Source organism: Volvox carteri (genome assembly GCF_000143455.1).
Source record: "Volvox carteri f. nagariensis unplaced genomic scaffold VOLCAscaffold_3, whole genome shotgun sequence".
NCBI lineage: Eukaryota > Viridiplantae > Chlorophyta > Chlorophyceae > Chlamydomonadales > Volvocaceae > Volvox > Volvox carteri.
The window spans coordinates 1,797,912-1,816,025 of NW_003307546.1; the positions used below are offsets into that span (position 1 = coordinate 1,797,912).

The window sequence follows — 18,114 nt, forward strand, 5'->3', positions numbered from 1 at the left end:
CCATTTCACATCATACCAACCCGCCATGCGCATCCCCCCCTCCAGCCTCCACCAGCCCGCAAGACTGGAGACGTGCCCCTGTCCATTCAGATACCCAGATACAATACGCGTGGAGATGCGCCGAACAGGATGTAACCTAGCTGCACCGCCGCTGCACCGCGCGCCTGCCAGTGTCAGGACGTAGCTGGGAGATACGGGGCCCCGATACCAAGAGAATACAATTAAAGCAACGACAAAATAAGGTAACTGTGGCCCTGCGGGGTTGGCGCTCTCTCCAAAGGGGAGCCCGACTAGGGGCTTGAACGCGCCGCGCCCAACCACCCGCCCCGCTGCGGGGTACGACAACAGGGCAAAGAATACGACACAGAAAGCGGCATGCGGCATGTCGCAGTAGCGATAGGTAGTAACAGTAGTGAGTTGACCAAAAGAATGCCATACGCCTCCTTCACGCACACCGTGAGGGCCTTCAGCAGCAGCAACAGCAGCAGCCGCTGCTTTGGTGTGTTGCTGGTGCTTTTGCTTCTGCTGCTAATCCTTCCCTCCTTTCGCTTCTGCTGCTAATCCTTCCCTCCTTCGGAGCCACGTATTGCATCCCCGCAGCTGCAACGAAGCCGGATTGGTGAACAACAGCCCAGCACAGGATTCGCACCATGACCACCAACCACATCCAGCGCAAACTATGCCTTTCCAAAACAAAACACACGCGCTCTTAATATCCATGGGCGATTCTAAACCCCCTAGCCCATACCCCGGCGTAAAGGAACCTTTTATGCCGGCCCCTCAATTTGCAGACCTCCCTTTGATTCTCTTTCTCCTCACAGTGCCGCTGCCCAGGTGCCATCTCACGCAACTGCTGGGACCGCTCTAGACGTCTGCACTTTCCCCTCACACATGCCCTCACACATGCAACCGTGTTGAACTAGGGCCCAAAATGCAGTGCGGTAACCCCGGGAGGTGATATCGCAACGGCCTGCCTGGGCCACCACATCATCCTGGGCCCACACAACGGCGCCAGCCTCTGGCCGATGGCAACTCGTTCTGTCTGTCCCTGCCATCTGCTCGCCACCCATCATGCCGCACACGACTGGACCCCCCGTTCAGGTAGTTCAGATACTAGGCACTTCTTTCTTCGGTGCCCAACAACACCCTTCCCTCCGTGTGACCATTCCAGAGCCCAGCCCCAGAGCTGGGATAGCCGGGCCATTCATCCCCCGAGCCTCGCTGCTAGGGGCCCGAACTGACCCAGGCCACAAGCCGCCGTTCACAGGAAGCCAAAGGACTTCAGGGCCACGAGCGCCGTCAGCGCCGCGGTCAACGTCGCCGACACCGCATTGACGGCATTGTTGTCCAGCAGCTTCATGCCCGAGATGTGCACCACGTCGGGCCCAGGGCGAGACATAACGCGGCCGCGTACGGTGTCGTACCCACTGTACTGCAGCGTGGCGCCCAGCAAGGAGTCCAGTGCGCTGCCGAAGAGACCCGCCATGAGGCCTATCGGGATAAGGCGCCACTGGCCCGCCGCCACGGCACGCTGGCTTTCGAAAATCCACAATGTGGGGGACAGCAGGCCTGTGGGATTTGCCAAAGTCCACGCGAGTGAAGCCAAGAAAGGAAGTAGGGGGTATCCATGGCCAGAAAAGGTGGGGAGGTCACCTGGGCAACGAACGGAAGTTACACAGGATGCCATGCCAGGAGAGTGAGGAAACGTGCCGGCAAGGGGCACGTCTAGGTATGCCAGGCGTTACCCCTTACAAACAACATTGTTTGCCAAAGCGACTACACTTCCCCCCTCCTGCCTGCCATCTGAACCCGCCCCAACCGACCGACCGACCAACCGACCGACCTGCCAGATAGAAAGCCAGTCCCACAAACATGCCGCCCATGATGGACGCACTGAGGCCCAGCAGCGTCACACCGCCATTGGTACCCCGCCGCACTGGCCGCATCGTGGTGATCAGTCGGGGCGTGTCCGCGGACAGCGGACCGAGCTCACTGGCCCAGGTGTCGCCGCAGCAGCACGCGTAATAGCCCAGGAAACCGCCCATCAGCCCCGTCAGCGCAGCGGCGCGCCAGGGCTCCAGGGCGGGGCCGCTGGCGGCGGCGACGGCGGGGCCCAGCGGCAGGTCGACACAGCCGGCGAGGATGCCGTACACGACGGCAAGGATGGTGGGCACCAGCCCGTTGCACAGCACCTATGGAAGCGAAATTGCATGTTGCGGCGATAACGGCGAGGGTGTGTGGTCAGTGACGCGGGGAAGGGCCGAAGAGTTGCACAAAGTAGGAAAGTGGAGTGGCACTGAGGTGGATGCGGCCTGGGCGATGGGGCGCAGCCCAGGATAGCGCCAAGACACAGACCCTCGACGGCTATGTGGGCGATCCTGTCTTCGATACAGCTAGTTAGTTAGGATGTCACGTCTTGTGTGCCAAAAACCTGGCAGACGCGCTGTGCCCGGGGCTTTCTTTTGTATTCCCCGACGAAAGCTGTAAGCCCGGCTGCAGTGTAGGCGCGGCTGCAAACAGGTCTCCGTACAGTCCCATAACCCACATCCATGCCATGTTCACTGCTTTTTCACTTCCAGCCAGCTGAACCACCACCACCACCATCAACGTCATGTTGCTGGCGCCCGCGATGTACGACCGGGGCCGGTGTACATCAGGCGCAACGTCGCTTACGGGATTTGCGACGACAAGTCCTGCCCTGTCTGCAATAGATTTCCCCATTTTTTCCCAACGTCTTGGTCTGTCCGCCCTGCGGGTTGGCTATCCCAGCCCTCCTAATCCTTTCACCTTCAGGTTATCTGTACTCCCCGTCGCCAGTAGCCCACACACAAATCTGGCATAAGCACAAACCATGTACGCAGCTCTTCACACTCCCAACACGACAAGCAATGCCTCCAGCCTGGCGTTCACAGCTCCGAAGTATGAGCAGAGCTGATATCGTATCACGTACTCACTCCCCCGCCTTCCTTCCCTGTCTCCAGCCTAATAATCCATACCTGCACCCAGGTACGCTGCCCTCCCTTCTTGGCGTTCTCATCCAGACCCTCCTTGAGCTCCTCTTTGTAGCTGGTCAACTTGCTGGACGACAGGAAGAACGCAACAAGCGTGGCGCCGAACCGCAGGCTTGCGCCAAGGGTGCCGAAGCCAACTACGAACGCCGCTGCGGCACCACTGGGGGACAGCGCGCCGCGTCGCAGCCCCCAGGCAGCGATTGCCGTCGCGCCCGCGGCGGCGCCGACCCACTGTACGGCAAGGCCAAACGCGTGCGATGCCAGCATGGCGAACGCCATGGCGCCGAGCGCCGCGCCGCTGCGCGCCACCGCCAGCACCCGGCTCCAACGGCCCGGTGGCCGCGTCGCGCGAAGCGACTCCAGGGCAGCAGCATCTAGGGAGCTGCTGAGGCGCTGGATATCGTCCAAGGAAGTTTCGGCGCGCTCCAGGGCGGCTTGGGCGCGTGCCAACGCCGCCGTTACCTCGGCGGCAGAGTCGCTGCCGTTGGCGGCGGCGATAGCCGCGGGGTCAGGGGAGGTTGTGCCGTCGGCCGCCGCGGCCCCTCTGTCGACCGTGCTGGCTTTAGTGGCATGGTCTCCGTTACCGCCGGCAGCGTCCGCGGTCCCATTGTTGGCGACGGGGAAACGCGTGAAAGGCGTGTTGACTTGGCGGTAGTGTTCGCTGTAACTATAGCTGCGGGAGGCAAGCCCTTGGCTACTGCTATCGACGCCGTGGGAAAGCGCCGGCAGCACGCTCGAGTCGTCGGTGTCGTGCACAGACCTCGAGGATGATCCCGGTGCAACTGCACTATCGGCGGCCGCGCCACTGCCGGTAATGCTGCCGTTGCTGCTGGTGCCTGCGCCAATGGTGCGCGCGGGTGCATCTACGAAGGCCGCACTGGTGGAGAGCAAAGCAGCTGCCGACTGGCCCGAACCCCCGCCACCAGCTACACTGCTACCGCCGGTAGAGACGATATTTGACCGATACTGACTCGATACTGAGGCATGGCCGTTGCTTGCGCCCACTGCTGGAGGCGTCGCCGGGCCGTCAGCGAAGCGGTAAAGAATGGGCGCGAGAGTCTCGTTGACATCGCTTGAGGGAGGGAGACCCGAAGGGCCCGGACCAACGGCTGCTATAGGTTGCCTATGCTTTCGAAAGGTGCGGACTAGAGTAGGTGGCGCTTGTGCGCCATAAACGGCGACTCTATACCAACGCTGCCCAAAGCGGGCGCTGCATGTGCGCATCCGAGCGCCGGTTGGGGCCTCCATTCAACCTAAAATTTATCAAATCATGAAGTGAGGAAGGGACCATTTGCAGGTCACAAGCGAGCGCAGGCGTGAGGTCCAAGCTAAACGAAAATCCGCACCTTTTGTTCAAGCTATACAACAAATTAGGCAGCGACTGCTGTGCGATACATCTGAAGGCATTGAGTCACAGTTGAAGCATTCCTAGCCGGCAGGATAGGCAACACTGATGAAGCCAGCGCACAAACAGGTTCTACACAAGCAGCTGTAGGTGGTATGGACAGCAGGTACACTGAGGTTAGAGTTCTTAAAGTAAGGATGGAACAGAAGCGAATGGGAACACTGTGGACAAAGTAGGTGTTTTTTCCTTGACAAAGCAACCCTAGATATTTGCCAACAAGGTCGAGTGGACCAAAATAATCCTATTGTGTGACAGTTCTACAAGGAAGTAGTTGAGTGCAGGCACCGTTATCGCGGTGCAGTTAATCAGTAGACCGTACAAGGGAGAGGCATCAAGGTCCACCATACTTTCGCAGGCTGCAATCTTAGGTTAGCTTACCGCTAGAATTTTAACGGAGCTTGCTTTGCGCGACGCTTCAAAGGGGTCCTCTCGCTAGGCTCGCCTTAGCGCACGATCGATAACCTGCATGATTTTCTTTTAATTAAGAGCTCCATCGCGCGAACTGCGCGGTTGTTTTGCTGAACTGAAAGATGTTGGCGTGCGCGACAGTCGATCATTGCGATGTAGCAACGGCGTTGGGCACTGCTCCTCACCTAGCCTCTCGCACGCAAGCTTTGGTGGACCGCATAATTAAGGAAATTGCGCTCAACCCAGAGCTGGGTTTCGTCCTCGGTAGGTCAACTGTGTTGGCTCGGCAAGCGCTCGTCCACCGCTCCCAACCCTGCACATCCTTTCTTCCACAGGCTTGTCGCTGATCTTGCCCTTGTTGCGATGGGTCTTCGAAAGGACAATTTACAAGGTGTGGGGGCTTCCTGACCATCTTGCGCCTTACAGTTGCGCCGTTGGGCGGGACCCCCTAGCCAACCGTCGCGTCGCAACTGCTTTTGCACACCTATTTGAAGGTTCCTGATGATCCTAATCCAATTACCCCTTTGCTGGTCTCAACCAGCCATGCCCTCCTTCTGTACATCTTATCTCCACTGCCCCAAAATCCGGACCCGGACCCTTTGGCCACGCGGACCAACGCAGTCCTCCACTTGGCACATTGTGGACTTGATCCCACCAAGAAATCTTTATGCCAGCGCAAGCACCATGCCCCCTGCTGAAGCCCATGCCCACTGCTGACGCCCCGCATGCCGGTGTTGTGACTCTGCAGCCCATCGCAAAGCGCGTCCTTCGAGGGGCGAAAACAGAGCGAATCACCAAAATGTGTGAATCCCTATGGAAGGTGCGAATGGAAGCTGCCGACGGTGGCCGGCTCCTGGCCGGGTCTCGGGGCTTTGGGTACCATTATAACGGGCCGGGTTTCTCGGGCCTCCTGATGCCAACAACAGTATCTGCCGGCAGCAGCAGTTGCTGCTGTAGCAAAAGCACTTTTTCCGACGTCTGGAGCACGTTTCGATTGCTGCAATAGTGGCAGCCATTCGATAGTCCGCGGCTCAGCGTCCAGCTGCGGCCATGCTGCGGAGCTAGGGGCGGGCGGGCGGGCGCCCGCTGAAGGCGAGCGTGCTGAAACGACAATGATGCTGATGCAGTTACCATCTCAACTTATACATACACATGCCTCAGCGGTGGCACAGTTCAGCATGCACCCTGCCCTGTGCTGCAGCCGCTCTGTCACCCACGGCACCTTTGTGTGCCCCGCATCATTCCCCGTCTGCCAAAGGGCTTGTTCCGTCTTTCCTCCACGGCGGATGAATAGAGGGAAAGAGACATGCAGTCTTGAGACTTGATCTGTAGCTCCCAAGAAGAGGGAGAACCTCTTTGCGGGACCTTTTCGTGCCTTGTTGGCGTTTGACCATCCCCGTACCCCCCTCTAACCAGCCTGGGCCTGCGGAATTTCCTTTCCGTCCCCCTCCGCCAGGGTGGACCTGTTCATATGTTTGCACGTGCTGGTCTCCACGCAACTCACCACGATCTCGGCCGCGTGGGTTAGATATCCGCTATCCATCCCTCTTTCCCCGCACTCTTCTCTCTGTTCACATTTTCCTCGGTCATTCGCTCCTTCCCATTTCGTGTTTCTCTTGTGTTGGGCTCTTATTACCTCCCTAAGTATTTCCGAGTCCATGCATCACCAATGCTTCCCAGTTTCCCCCAACGCCTCTCGCTCTCTCTCCAGATGACGGCATACGGTTCCATGCTGCTGCTGGAGGTGGCCATCGTGCACCGGGAGTCCTGGTTCTGGAGGCCCAAGGACTACTGGGTGGGGTGGCCTAATCAGCCCGAGCTGTGAGTGTACCGACCCGTGGGTCATGTCTCATGTTCGGGTGCGGCAGGGGCAGCGTTGTCGGGCGTTTGCCAGCGCTCGGGAGACGGCAGGATTTCCGGAGGAAGGGCCAGCGTTGCGGCAAGTGCCAATGCCAATGCTGCAGTCGGAAGGATGGTATTGCGGTCAGCAGCAGCGACCTGCGAGGGCCAAATATCGCACAGCCTTCGGCCTCATGGCCCTTGAGGGTCCCCTCAGGGCTCGTATGGGCCCCCAGGCTACACCTTTTGGGGAGTCAGACGCAACTCCAAAAGGTGTAACATAGAGAGACACACACACACACATAGACACATTAGCTGGGGACCTGATTACCAATAAGTTGGAGCTGAATTTCCGCGGAGGTACTCCGGGGCGTAGGAGGGCTGGGGAGGGGAGGGGAGGGAAACCGTTATCCTGCCTTCCGTGTGGCCGTGGTTGTATCACAGGAAGGAAAATTCCATGTGCAGGCATACTGTGTGTCACTTTCGTTGGGCTCAAGGTTGCTTGGGGCCCAGGAGGCCCCAGGCAGGGCCAGGGTCACAATTCTAGCATTTAACCGGGCAGTTCAGCCCTAACCAGGGATCTTGGCTTTCCTTGATTGCCTTACCTGGCAAGGCGGCCCTCTAGCCCTGCCTGTCTTGCCATGTCGCACCGGCCTGGAGATGTCGCACCCACTGCTTTTCACCTCGTGTCTCCGCCCTCTTAACGGATGCATAACGTGCTGAGGCAGCACGGGTTAGCCTTATCCGGCCCCGTCACGCTTGGCGGGGTGAAGGTTTTCCTTCAACATCCACCCCTCTCCTCCGCCAGTGTCCATGTCCCAAGTCGCGTCTGGGCAGCTACCTAACCACTGCGCCGCTGAACTGCGGCACCTTTCTAGCTGTGGAGCTCCGCACAGCCCTTTGAGCAGCCAACTTATACACATCCGACCCTCTCGAGATCTGTGCACATCCGCCACCGCCCATGTTCTCCTGTGCCGTCCTGTCCCATCCTCCGGCCTCCCTGGGCTGTGACCCCAGGCCTCTGATGCGGCTGTTGTTCGGCGTGCAGCTGGCCTACTACATTTCCACCACCTTCACCCTGGCGCTGTGGGAGGTGCCCCGCAGCGACTACTGGGTGATGCAGACGCACCACTGCTGTACCGTGGTGCTCATCTATTACAACTACGTCAGCGGGTACGTGCGTGCGCCCTTCAATGTCGCGTGGGGTGGGTTTTAGGGTAATGGCAATCGGGGCCTGACCAGAACAGAACATGACGCAGGGTTACTGCGGGGGGGCCAGGGCCTCCGTGATAGCGCTCGGGTTGTGTCCAGCTGGCTGCCCTGCGGGATGTGGGAATGAGAGGGATGCGCACCTAAAGGTTTTAGAAGGATGCCTTTTGGGGTTGGTCCCACCCACTACTATCGAGCTCCGCTCTCTTTCTCTTCGCCACTTCGCGTGTAGTTCGTGAGGCTTGCAGATTTGGAACTGAGGGTGGCCCTCGGGGAACCACCAAACGATGGTTCAACCTACTTTTAAGTATGTGAATGTGTTCGTATTTAAATGAAACATGTCTCTTTCCCTCTTCCTCTCCCTCTCCGTCCCTTCATTCTTCCTGACCGACCGCCCATCGGATTAATCGCGCCTGCGCGCCGCCAGGTACCAGCGGTGGGGCTGTCTCATCATGCTGCTCCACGACATCAACGATGTAATTATGGAGGTGGCCAAATGCCTCAACTACGCTGACTTGCACACAGCAGCCAACACAGCCTTTGCGCTGTTCGTGTCGGCCTGGGCGGGCTTGAGGCTGTACGCCTTCCCTACCTTCCTCATCCGGTCCACGTTGCTAGACAGCGTGCGCGTGCTGGGCTACACGCCGCCGCACCACGGCCTGCTCAACAGCCTGCTGTGCGTGCTATACGGCTTCCACATCTACTGGTTTGGTCTCATATTACGAGTAGCCTATATGACGCTACGGAAGGGCAAGGGCGAGGATATAAGGGAGAAAGAGGAGTGATGTGTGGGCGTGAACGCGTGCCTGCGTGCATACGTACGCTGCTTAAATAAGGGATTTAGCTCCCCGTAGCATGCATGGGGTGGAAATAGAGGGGACGTAAAGCAGGGCCGGGGATTGAAGCTATAGGTGCGCATGAGGGAACGAGGATTGTTTTCGTGTTACAGGAAGGGTGAGCCGGAGAGTTCTGTCTTGTGAGCTCTAGGGTGGAATGTGTGTTGCAGGACTCTGTGTCGTGGTGCAGAGGTTGGCAGGATAGACAGACGTACCTAGGAGAGGGTGATATGTTTGTAGTGCGGGGAAGCATGCGCGTCGAGGATTGTGGCGGCTGGGGGGAGACTTGGACTTGAGACAACTGTTGGGGACTGTCAGCATATTAGTCAGGCATGATGTTAATTATAAGGTTAAGTTGGCAGTGTCAAGATGCAAATTCACATGCTTACGGTCAGGCGCTGCTCTGGTGACTAGGCTTTGCATGTGCGGGCAGCTTGATTCGAGGGCTCCGTAAGGAGAGAGGGGGAAAGGGGCCATCGGCCCTGCGATAAAGGGGCCAAATGAATTCCTTGCGGATGGTGCCGCCGTCCCAACACCGGAAACCCTGCATCTATGTTAGGATGGCTACTGAGAGGCCCGATCAGAGATTGCGCATTTCAAACCGCAGCTCATGAAAGGAGCACCGCGGATTGTGGTCGTCTTTTTGGCTGCTCCCCTGTTGGCCACCGCATGCCGCCGGCCACATAATGCTCGATCGTCGATGTTTGGGTCTTGATTCAATCACTCACGTCGATTAACCTCTCGGTGTCACGCAAAAGGGCGGAGTTTGCGCGGGCAATGGGCCCTAGTTGCTGGGCCCAAAGCATCTGCATGATGACATGACCAATTTCTTTCTCCTCTATCTTTTGGGCACAGGTTGTTCAAAGGAATATGATGATATTTTTTACGCGTGTATCCGTGTCTTTGCTGTGTCTCTCCTAAAGTAGGGTGTGAGGCGCGTGCAGGTATTAAAGACGATGTGACCAGGGGAGATATACTAGGGTGTGACTCTTGAACTAGTGACGTGCCACCACCACCTGTTTTAATGGGCGCTGCAGACGGTCTATCGGGTTCATGCTTTGGTATGGAGAGCGCTTGCTGAGGCTCAAAAGGGCCGCAGTCGAGAGCCAGGTGCTGAAAGCAAGTACCGGTCAAAATCCTGGGACAAGCAGGTCCCCTTCGAACGCCGATGGGATGGAGCCCGTGGGTGTGCACATGGAGACACACGCACTGGCATACACATACACTGGCACACATACATATGCTGAAGAACGAAGGAATAGAAAATGAAATTGCGTGCTGCCCTGGAGAGGGCGTGTGACGAGTCGTGAGAAAACAAGGCTGTATGTGGATTGTGGGTCATCCAGATACCATCGTCTGGATACGCCCCGGAGTGTTGGAGAAAGCCAACCCGTAGCGAGCAGGCGAAACCCCCTTATATCTGATGTGATACATGATTTTGCTCTATACCACCCTTTTACTATCTTTGTAATACCCTTCCGAGCAGCGCAGCATTCGGTTGCCAGATTTAATGGAAGTGTCAAGGCATCGGGCATGGATAGGTCCACCTTAACAATAAATGCTATATGTGCGCTTGTTGGGGACATTCGCCGTTATCCAGTGCTTTAGGCTCACGCCCTCCTGCCCGCTAAGTTTGCCAATATGCACCCGACACAGCCTCGGGACTGTCTAGGTTAGAACCTATTCACCGGGTTTCGGATTTACTTTATATACACACTATCCTATAGTCATCGAGGTCATCTTCCGGGGAGCCAACTATCAAAGGTATTCGGCGCAGAGTTGCTGCTGGCTGGGCGCTATGACTGAAGCCTCCGGTTTCGGTGCGTCCTTGCCTTTCAGGAAGTTGTCATGATTGACGGTGTGGATACGGTATGCAAGCATGCGTTGCAAATTGCTGATTGCTATGGCAATAAAATATATTACACAAAGCATAAAAGCCTTCGGCAAATCATCCTCTGTGGAGAAAACGCAAGGATGTGTAATGGCCGCAGGCCCAATTTGTACAACCAAAGCAACTTCAAATCACGCATGACTTCACCCTGAATGAGTCAATGGTAAAGTGTGCATGGAAAGGCAGGCGTTCTGAAGTGGGCGGGACACAGGTGCTAGACACCAAAGCAAAACCGCCACGCGTAATCAGGACAACGCCACAGCCGTAGACCCGAGAACTACAACCCCCCGTTCGGACCCTTTTAAAGATCCACGTTGATCCGACGCAAATCAGTATATAATCACGTCGGAAGGTAAATACACACTTCCCGACCCAGTGGCTCTCAAACATGCAGCATGGAATGGATGGGAAAACTGGCGGTTGACCCAATTAATATTCCGTAGCCATCCTAAAATTCTCGGGATTATAATCATATTCGCTAATGCCCAACATGTATTCCAGCGCGACACGTGTTCCTAGGACCAGAGCGACGAGGGCTGCGATGGCCAGCACCGCGGTGACGGGACGCTTGAGCATCGACTGCAACGGCCGCAACATCACGTATCCTGTCCCAAGCATGACGGTGATGAAGTAGCGGCCATAGCGCAACAGATTGCTCCAGATGTCCTGCTCCGCCAGCTCCGCCAAGGGTTGTGTGTGCACATCGCTCAGGTCCGCCGCAGACGCTGCGCCCCCGCTCGCTGCCAGACCAAAGAGTACCAAAGCTGCTGCTGCAACAGGCTGAGCTTTTTCCAGATCGAGCGTTGCAAGGGAGCGCCACCATATGTTATCAGACCCCGACGTAGAGCATTCATGACCACGCTGTGCTGTAATACGGGCATGCTTAGCGTGTACGCGATAACTAACTCCTTTTAAGCAAGGCGAGCTCTTGAATGGCCGAGCGGCTCTGATAGTAGACTGCATTTCTGGTACAGTCTAACTAAATGTGTATGCAGATCCAGTTCACGCTATATATCGTAGAAGTTGCGCCTCTAATCTGAGCGGAGTGTCCATGTTGCAAATGGAAGACTCTGATGCGCCGTACCAGTACGATTCTTAACTCAATTGCGCGGGATGACAATCCGTCGCGGAGCGAAGTATTCCGGGGTCTTAAATTCCCTTCGATCACTGTCGACTCTCTTTACAGAACTTTCGTTAGCTAACCCGCGCTGGACTTGGATATTCATATTGAAAAATCAAGGCAAGGTTCGGTGCTGTGCAGTTACGCTGCTTGCTTTCAGTTTCGGACAGTTACAATGTTACTAACCAGATTGCCGACCTGAACGAGATAATTAATTTTTTGGCACCGAAATCCACCAGCCCTCCTTAAACAGCTGACGGCATGGGGAAACAGCCAGGGAGTCTCGGGTCGCCTTCGCTGCGAAAACAAAGGGATCTAGATGAATCCTCCCAACAGCACCAAAACCATTCGCCAACCCGAGGCGCTGGCTCAGACATGCAGTGCAGCACCCCTGCCATCAGCAAGCGGACAGGTGGTACATTCCCCATCGCTTCAACATGCACCACCATCCGGGCCGACGAATCCGCGCCAGAACCTGTCACCAGTTTCCAAGCCCTGGAAAGTGCCAGTAGCCTGCTGCGGGAGGCGGTCGTGGACGCGGGATCACAGGTCGCGGCACTGGTCCCCCTGCGACCTTCCTTACGGCGTATTAAGGACGACCTTGTCCGTGTCCTAGACGAAGCCGTGAGCTCCCACAATGGCAACGCTTCTCTGCTAGTCCTCGGGCCGCCGGGCACCGGCAAGACGCTGGTGGGTTGAGACCATTATCCTAATACCGTAGGTCTCAACACGAGCCAAAAACATTCTTTCCCCCTCTTCCCGCCTTCCCAAGCGCCTCATATTGAAAGGGGCAAACAGAGGCACGGGATGCTGATTTGCGTTTGGTCCCCGGCTCAAGAGGTCATCGAAATGACCCAAATGGCGTTAACAGCTGCCTTCCTTTCCTGCGGGGAGTCAGTAGAATGTTTGTTGCACAGGCTTTCTTTGCTGCCTCTCAAATTGCGACACCTCAAAGTTTCTTATTACCCGTTTCTTATTTCGGAGCGCACTGCAGGTTGTTGAACGTGCGCTCCAGGTGGTGTGTGCCAAACACAACGGCCCTGTCGCCGCCACAGCTGGCACTGGCACAAGTACTGTCGCCACAGAAGCCGCTGCCGCCACGGCCACAGATCCCACAGGCGGCCCTGTCGCTGTCCACAACGTAGGCGTAGTACGGCTGAACGGCCTGCTGCAGCCGGACGAACGTACGGCCTTCCAGGAAGTGGCTCGACAGCTCTGCCGCGACTTTGGCCAGAAGTTTGTCAAGTCAGCCACGTTTGACGAGAACCTTGTTTTCCTGAAGGGCATGCTGCACGCGCTGTACAAGTGAGGCACATGGCCGCGGGAAATACTTGTGGCCATGTCAGGGTTGTTGATATGGGATACAGGCATAAGGTGCATTGGGACTTATTTGGGTTAACCGTTTGGGAAGAAAGGGAAGAAGAAAGAGGAAGAGATGTTATGGCTCCGCCCCGTCCTGCGGTCCTGCATCCTCAGGTGCCTTAAGAAGGTGGTCTTCGTCGTGGACGAGTTCCAGCAATATGCCAAGAAGGGAAAGCAGCAGATGTTGTACTACCTGTTGGACATGTTGCAGGTGTGGGAGAGGGAAAGGGGTATCGTTTAGGAGTGGGTCGCCGCCGGGCTACCTCTTCCGGGAGGAGAGGGGGCCTTGAGGCAGGGGACAGCGTCGCCGGTTGGGGCAATTATACGAAAAACCAACAGCGGATGCAGAACTGATTAAGACATACCATCTGCGCGTTCCTAATTTGACACTATTTGAGCGTTCAATTGGCTAAATATAGTGGGCAGTTCGTGGCAGGGAAAGTCAGGGCTTGGCGCAGGACGTCCTTGGGGTGCGGGAGGATTTAGGGACAATCGGGAGCATTGGCGAAGCTATTAGCATGAAAGGCAAGCCATGACGGGGCCCGGCGGCTTGGCTCCTATGCATCATACTGGGCATGGTAAACTGGAACACCATTTTCTATGTGCAAGGACCGCAAGACAGGGTTTCGCTCGCGTCATAAATCCTTCCTCCCCCCAAGGCCCCGTCGACCGCGGCGTTTCTGCCGAAACCCGCCAAGGATCCGCACCCATGCATCGTACTCCTCCGCGCAGTCAAAATGCTAATTCAGATTTACATGCAACCTAAATACGAGCGAAGTTATATTTATTTTTGCCGCAGCGCACATTGAACTTTGCAAGACCCTACGAAAGTGCAAGCAAGAAAGCATAATACAGCAACCGGAAAAGAATTCAAATCCTGCTTTCGCAGGACAGCAAAATCCAGGCCGCGGTCATCGGCATTAGCTCGGCACACAACGTGGCGGAGGACCTGGAGAAGCGCGTGCTCAGTCGCGTGGGGCGGCGGCGGGTGCTGGTGACCTTCCCAGCAGCCACACCCGACGAGGTGCGACCCTGGGATGAGGCTGGCATTAGGTTGACACTGCGCAGGGAAGTGGGTTATGGCTATGACGGCGTTTAGGAAAGGGCCCAGGGCGGGTGGCGTCCGAGGGCAGCTGGAAGGTCTTCCGGATGGGGATGTGGATTTGCTGAGCAGGGCGAGCCCGGAAGGGGTGCTGGAGGATGACCGGGATGCTGCTGCTGGCTGGGGCTAGTGGCTGAGGTGAAGGTGTATTGCTTACCAGGGAAGCTCCTTCGAGGTTGAGAGAAGGAAGGGGGTGTGTACTGCACGGGGTATTGAGATAGTGGTGCTAAGTAAGGGTATGCATGGTCCGAATCCACGAACCGAGGGTCCTGTTTTGTGGTGGTGTCCTTTCTATGGTGGTTGCATGTGTCGCAGCCGCTTGGAGGATCCGCGGCTGGTGGCAGCCCCGGGGGCAGCGCCGCAAAGAGCCCCGGCAGCGGCGTCGCAGCTGGGTCTAGCGGCGGCACTGACTCGTACGACGGCCTTTTGTACGACATGTTGGCGCTGCACCCGGGCATGGCAGGCCTGGCGGGGCTTAGTGAAGCGGCGGCGGCGGTGCACAACGCGGCCGTAGCGGAGGCGCTGCGTGATGTGCGCGTCGCGGTGGGTGACATGCTAGATAATGTTTTGGGTGACGTGGTGGTGACTTGACGAGCTGGATCCCGTCGCTGTATTAGCCGTACAAATCTAAACCCGCAAGTCAATGTTGGAGCTTGAGCAGACGACGCGACGTGAAACCCGCAACCCCCATCACGTCACATTAATGGAACTGCCGTACGTACAGGAATGCCTAAAGAAGCTTGCGCTCATCGGAGCGCCGCCACAGCACTTGGCGTTGGTGGCGGAGGCCGCGCTGGCGGCGTGGGGGGATGACTTGCGGCGGCAAGGTACGGCATCAACGGCGGGGCCCCCGGCGGCGGGGTCGGAGCTGCTGCTGCGGCGGCGGCAGGGCGGGTCGGTGCAGCCGCCGGTGCTCGGAGCGAGCCATCTGGTGCCAGCGCTGGGGCCAGTAACGGACGCACCAGAGCGAGCCCTGGTACGAGATCGCATATGAAAGAGAGATCTGTCGTGCGAAGCCCCGCCGCTACACTCACAAGTAGCCGGGTCCACCTGCCCCAGGGCGGTGTGGGGGTTCGGTCCTAGCATCGGTCACGACGCGTGGGTGAGCCCTGGAGGGCGGTCCTATGCCCCGTCATCCCTGTCACGACTTGTAACCACATCCGCCATTCTGCCGACCCTCCGGCTGACCTTCCCCCCCTCGCGGCGTACGTAACAGGTGGATGTGGTTTCGGGGCTGCCGGTGCTATCGCTGGTGCTGCTGGTGGCAGCGCATCGGTTGCAGCGCAAGGGCCAGCCGATGTGCAATTTTGAGGTACGGCAGGGCGAGTGCGGGTACGGCAGCATGCGCCGGGTTCGGTCAGAGGTGCATTACCGTGATGGCGGGGGCCCTCAGCCAGCGCCAAACCCGTGGAAACACCTTTCTCCGGGGATTTACCCCACACAAACATCATCACACACACCTCCCAACCCTCGGATAAACCGCACCAGACATCACACAACTACCTCATCTGCTCTGCGAGCCATGTACCAAAGGCTCCACTATCGTCCCTGTCCCGATCGTTGTCTGGCCCGCCGCACTGCGCCGTACCATACCGTACTGTACGGCACCTCAGATGGTGTGGGATGAGTACCGCTCAATTCAGGGACAGCGGGGCGCCATCGCCTTCAGCAAGCAAGCCGCCGCGGCAGCATGGCAGGCATTACCGCTCAGCGGATTGGGGCACTACACGGACGCCAACGTCGAATCACGCGGGCGGGATCTCTCGTACGCAGGTACGACCCTGATACGACTCATGGCTACACCAGCTTTGTCCCCCATGCCATCCTTTCGCAGCTGCGGTGGCTGCGTTGGCTGCCTGAGGGTTCCCTACGGAACATGCGCGCCGTAGCACTTGCACATTACATGCAGCTGTACGTGGCATAGCACACCATAGCATAGCGCGGTATGGTGTGCTGTGCTGTGGTGTACTTGTGTTTTTGGTGCATATATCAAGTTTGATACACCGCGTCTTTCCGAGCTGCGCGTCCCTCTGTTGCTTCAAATCCGCAGTGCAGTCCGCATCAACAATGTCTGTTGTCCGGGCCTCCTTGCGCAACTGCCTCAGCTATGCGGCGGCTCAGTTTTGCGCCGTTTTGGCAACCATACGTCCATCCATCCACCCGCTCTCTCACAACCACATTGATAATCGCACCCAAGTAAAATGTATATTTTATTTACGCAAATGCGCTGCGTTTTGGTGTGGGCACTGTGGTCCTTTGTTTCACATGAACAGTGTTCGCTCCGCCTGTTTTACAAAATTTATGTCATGCCCTTTGTCTCTTGTACTTCGCATGTATTGTACTTCGCATTCAGGCGTGATGCTGCTTGTTGGCGCTCCTGACCTAGACCGGGGTATTCGTCAACACCCACACTGCCCGGATGCAGTGACTCGATTCCACATGCAAGAGATCTAAACTGCAAGATGTTCCCTGAGAACGACCTAAAGGACAAAAACCTGCTGAACCTTGCTGAATGGTGCGTGATATTTTTTGCTAGGAGATATTTTGGGGAACAAGGCTCTGGGGTTTCTGGGGGCCTTTCTGCGGGATGCCGATAACCAGCTTTCCTGAATAACCAGTTGTCCTGAAATGTGACGAGCGAGAGAGGGGAGTGGGGTGTGATGACGATGCTCGTGCAACCTAATGGCTCAGCGACGGCCTGGGCTGGCCTGAAGTCCGGTGTTTAGTTGGGGGCCTGGACCAGGTGTGGATCTGCAGATGTCTGCATGATTCGCTCGTGGGGTTGTTCACGGCTCTGTACGGCGGCCAGGTCACAACAGCCCCGTACCAGAGCAGCTTCAGAGGCGGCGGCGGTAATGCTGAGCGGTCGGGTTGGTAATGGGTGAAGGTTACAGGTGTGGCGTGGCATTGACTGTCTTTGCGCTGTGAGGACGTGTGCTCGATGGACTGTGCCGCGACAGGCCACTGCATGCCGCAGCTTTGGCGGGGTATGACCACGGGTAGGAGAGGGGAGGTGGACGATTCTGACATCCTATTACTCGTGTTAAACTCCGGCAATGGAGATGCGCCGGGATATGCCCGAATATGCCGATGCGGGGGCAGGCACAAGCAACGGGCGTGTCACGTTGCACAACCCCGCGCACATCAGTACTCGGCGACTGCGTGGGACAGGAGAGGTGTGTGGGTCGACGGAGGAGGGTGTTGCGAAAGAGCGATTAAAAGATCGTGCATGGCCTCTTTATTGGTGGTTTAAAACTGGGCATTTTGTGGGTTAGCCTTATTACCTAATGCTTAGGGTTGATGCACGTTTTCCCTTGCAGGTTTAACGGACCTAAGGCCTATTGATTATTACGGAATTAAAGTCGCTGCTTCTCATTTTCCTCGGTGCCCAGACACAGGCCCGCGCCTGCCTGCTTTGGTCGCAGCGGCTAGGATGGCAAGGAGCATGACAAATAAGTGAAATATAGGCCACATCGGGCAAGGTTACAGCAGTGGTAAAATGCTATGCCGCTAGCTGCGATGGAGCAAGCAACCTATCCGTCATTCCCCGCACCCTTACGTCACGCAATCCCTTCGTCAAAACACAGACTGCTTTAAGGGTGTGGGAGTCTGCTGCCATCACCCGGCTTGGCCACTCACCTTCTTTTCCCGTTTTGTCTCATTATGGGTCGGCCCTGAAGTCATCCGCTCTTTCCTAATAGCCCTATTATCATCTGGGAGCCGCACCACACCGTCTGGGCACCCGCATCCGCAGGTGTGCAACCACCATGCTGTCGCTAAGACAACACTAAGCAGCAGACCGCGCTATGCAACAAGTAACGCCGTGCAGGGGTACTCAATCCGCAATTTCATCCATTCGTCAAACCGTGCGGCCTAAGCAGCACGCCGACAGGCGGCAACAGCAAACAAAGCTTCCCTCGAACAGTCCAGC

General features: G+C 57.1%; 3 protein-coding genes across 3 annotated transcripts; 2 read left to right on the forward strand and 1 right to left on the reverse strand.

The window, feature by feature from the left end:
• Positions 1–1,300: 1,300 nt before the first annotated feature.
• On the reverse strand, positions 1,301–3,245 carry VOLCADRAFT_44503 (uncharacterized protein; the record flags this gene model as incomplete). The annotated part of the gene is made up of 3 exons (XM_002946563.1): positions 1,301–1,569; positions 1,844–2,192; positions 2,997–3,245. Coding segments are annotated over 3 exons (867 nt in total), but the record flags the coding sequence as incomplete, so codon positions are not given.
• A 2,282-nt stretch (positions 3,246–5,527) lies between these two features.
• On the forward strand, positions 5,528–8,657 carry VOLCADRAFT_55921 (uncharacterized protein; the record flags this gene model as incomplete). Its single annotated transcript, XM_002946394.1, has 4 exons — positions 5,528–5,644; positions 6,536–6,645; positions 7,681–7,836; positions 8,300–8,657. The coding sequence occupies 4 exons, from the start codon at positions 5,528–5,530 to the stop codon at positions 8,655–8,657; spliced, it is 741 nt and encodes a 246-aa protein (XP_002946440.1).
• Positions 8,658–10,757: 2,100 nt separating this feature from the next.
• Positions 10,758–16,655, forward strand: orc4 (origin recognition complex subunit 4). The gene is made up of 10 exons (XM_002946395.1): positions 10,758–11,310; positions 12,336–12,409; positions 12,775–13,024; positions 13,196–13,292; positions 13,971–14,105; positions 14,499–14,726; positions 14,908–15,159; positions 15,400–15,495; positions 15,797–15,956; positions 16,537–16,655. The coding sequence occupies exons 1-10, from the start codon at positions 11,261–11,263 to the stop codon at positions 16,635–16,637; spliced, it is 1,443 nt and encodes a 480-aa protein (XP_002946441.1). The 5' UTR covers positions 10,758–11,260; the 3' UTR covers positions 16,638–16,655.
• Positions 16,656–18,114: the final 1,459 nt, after the last annotated feature.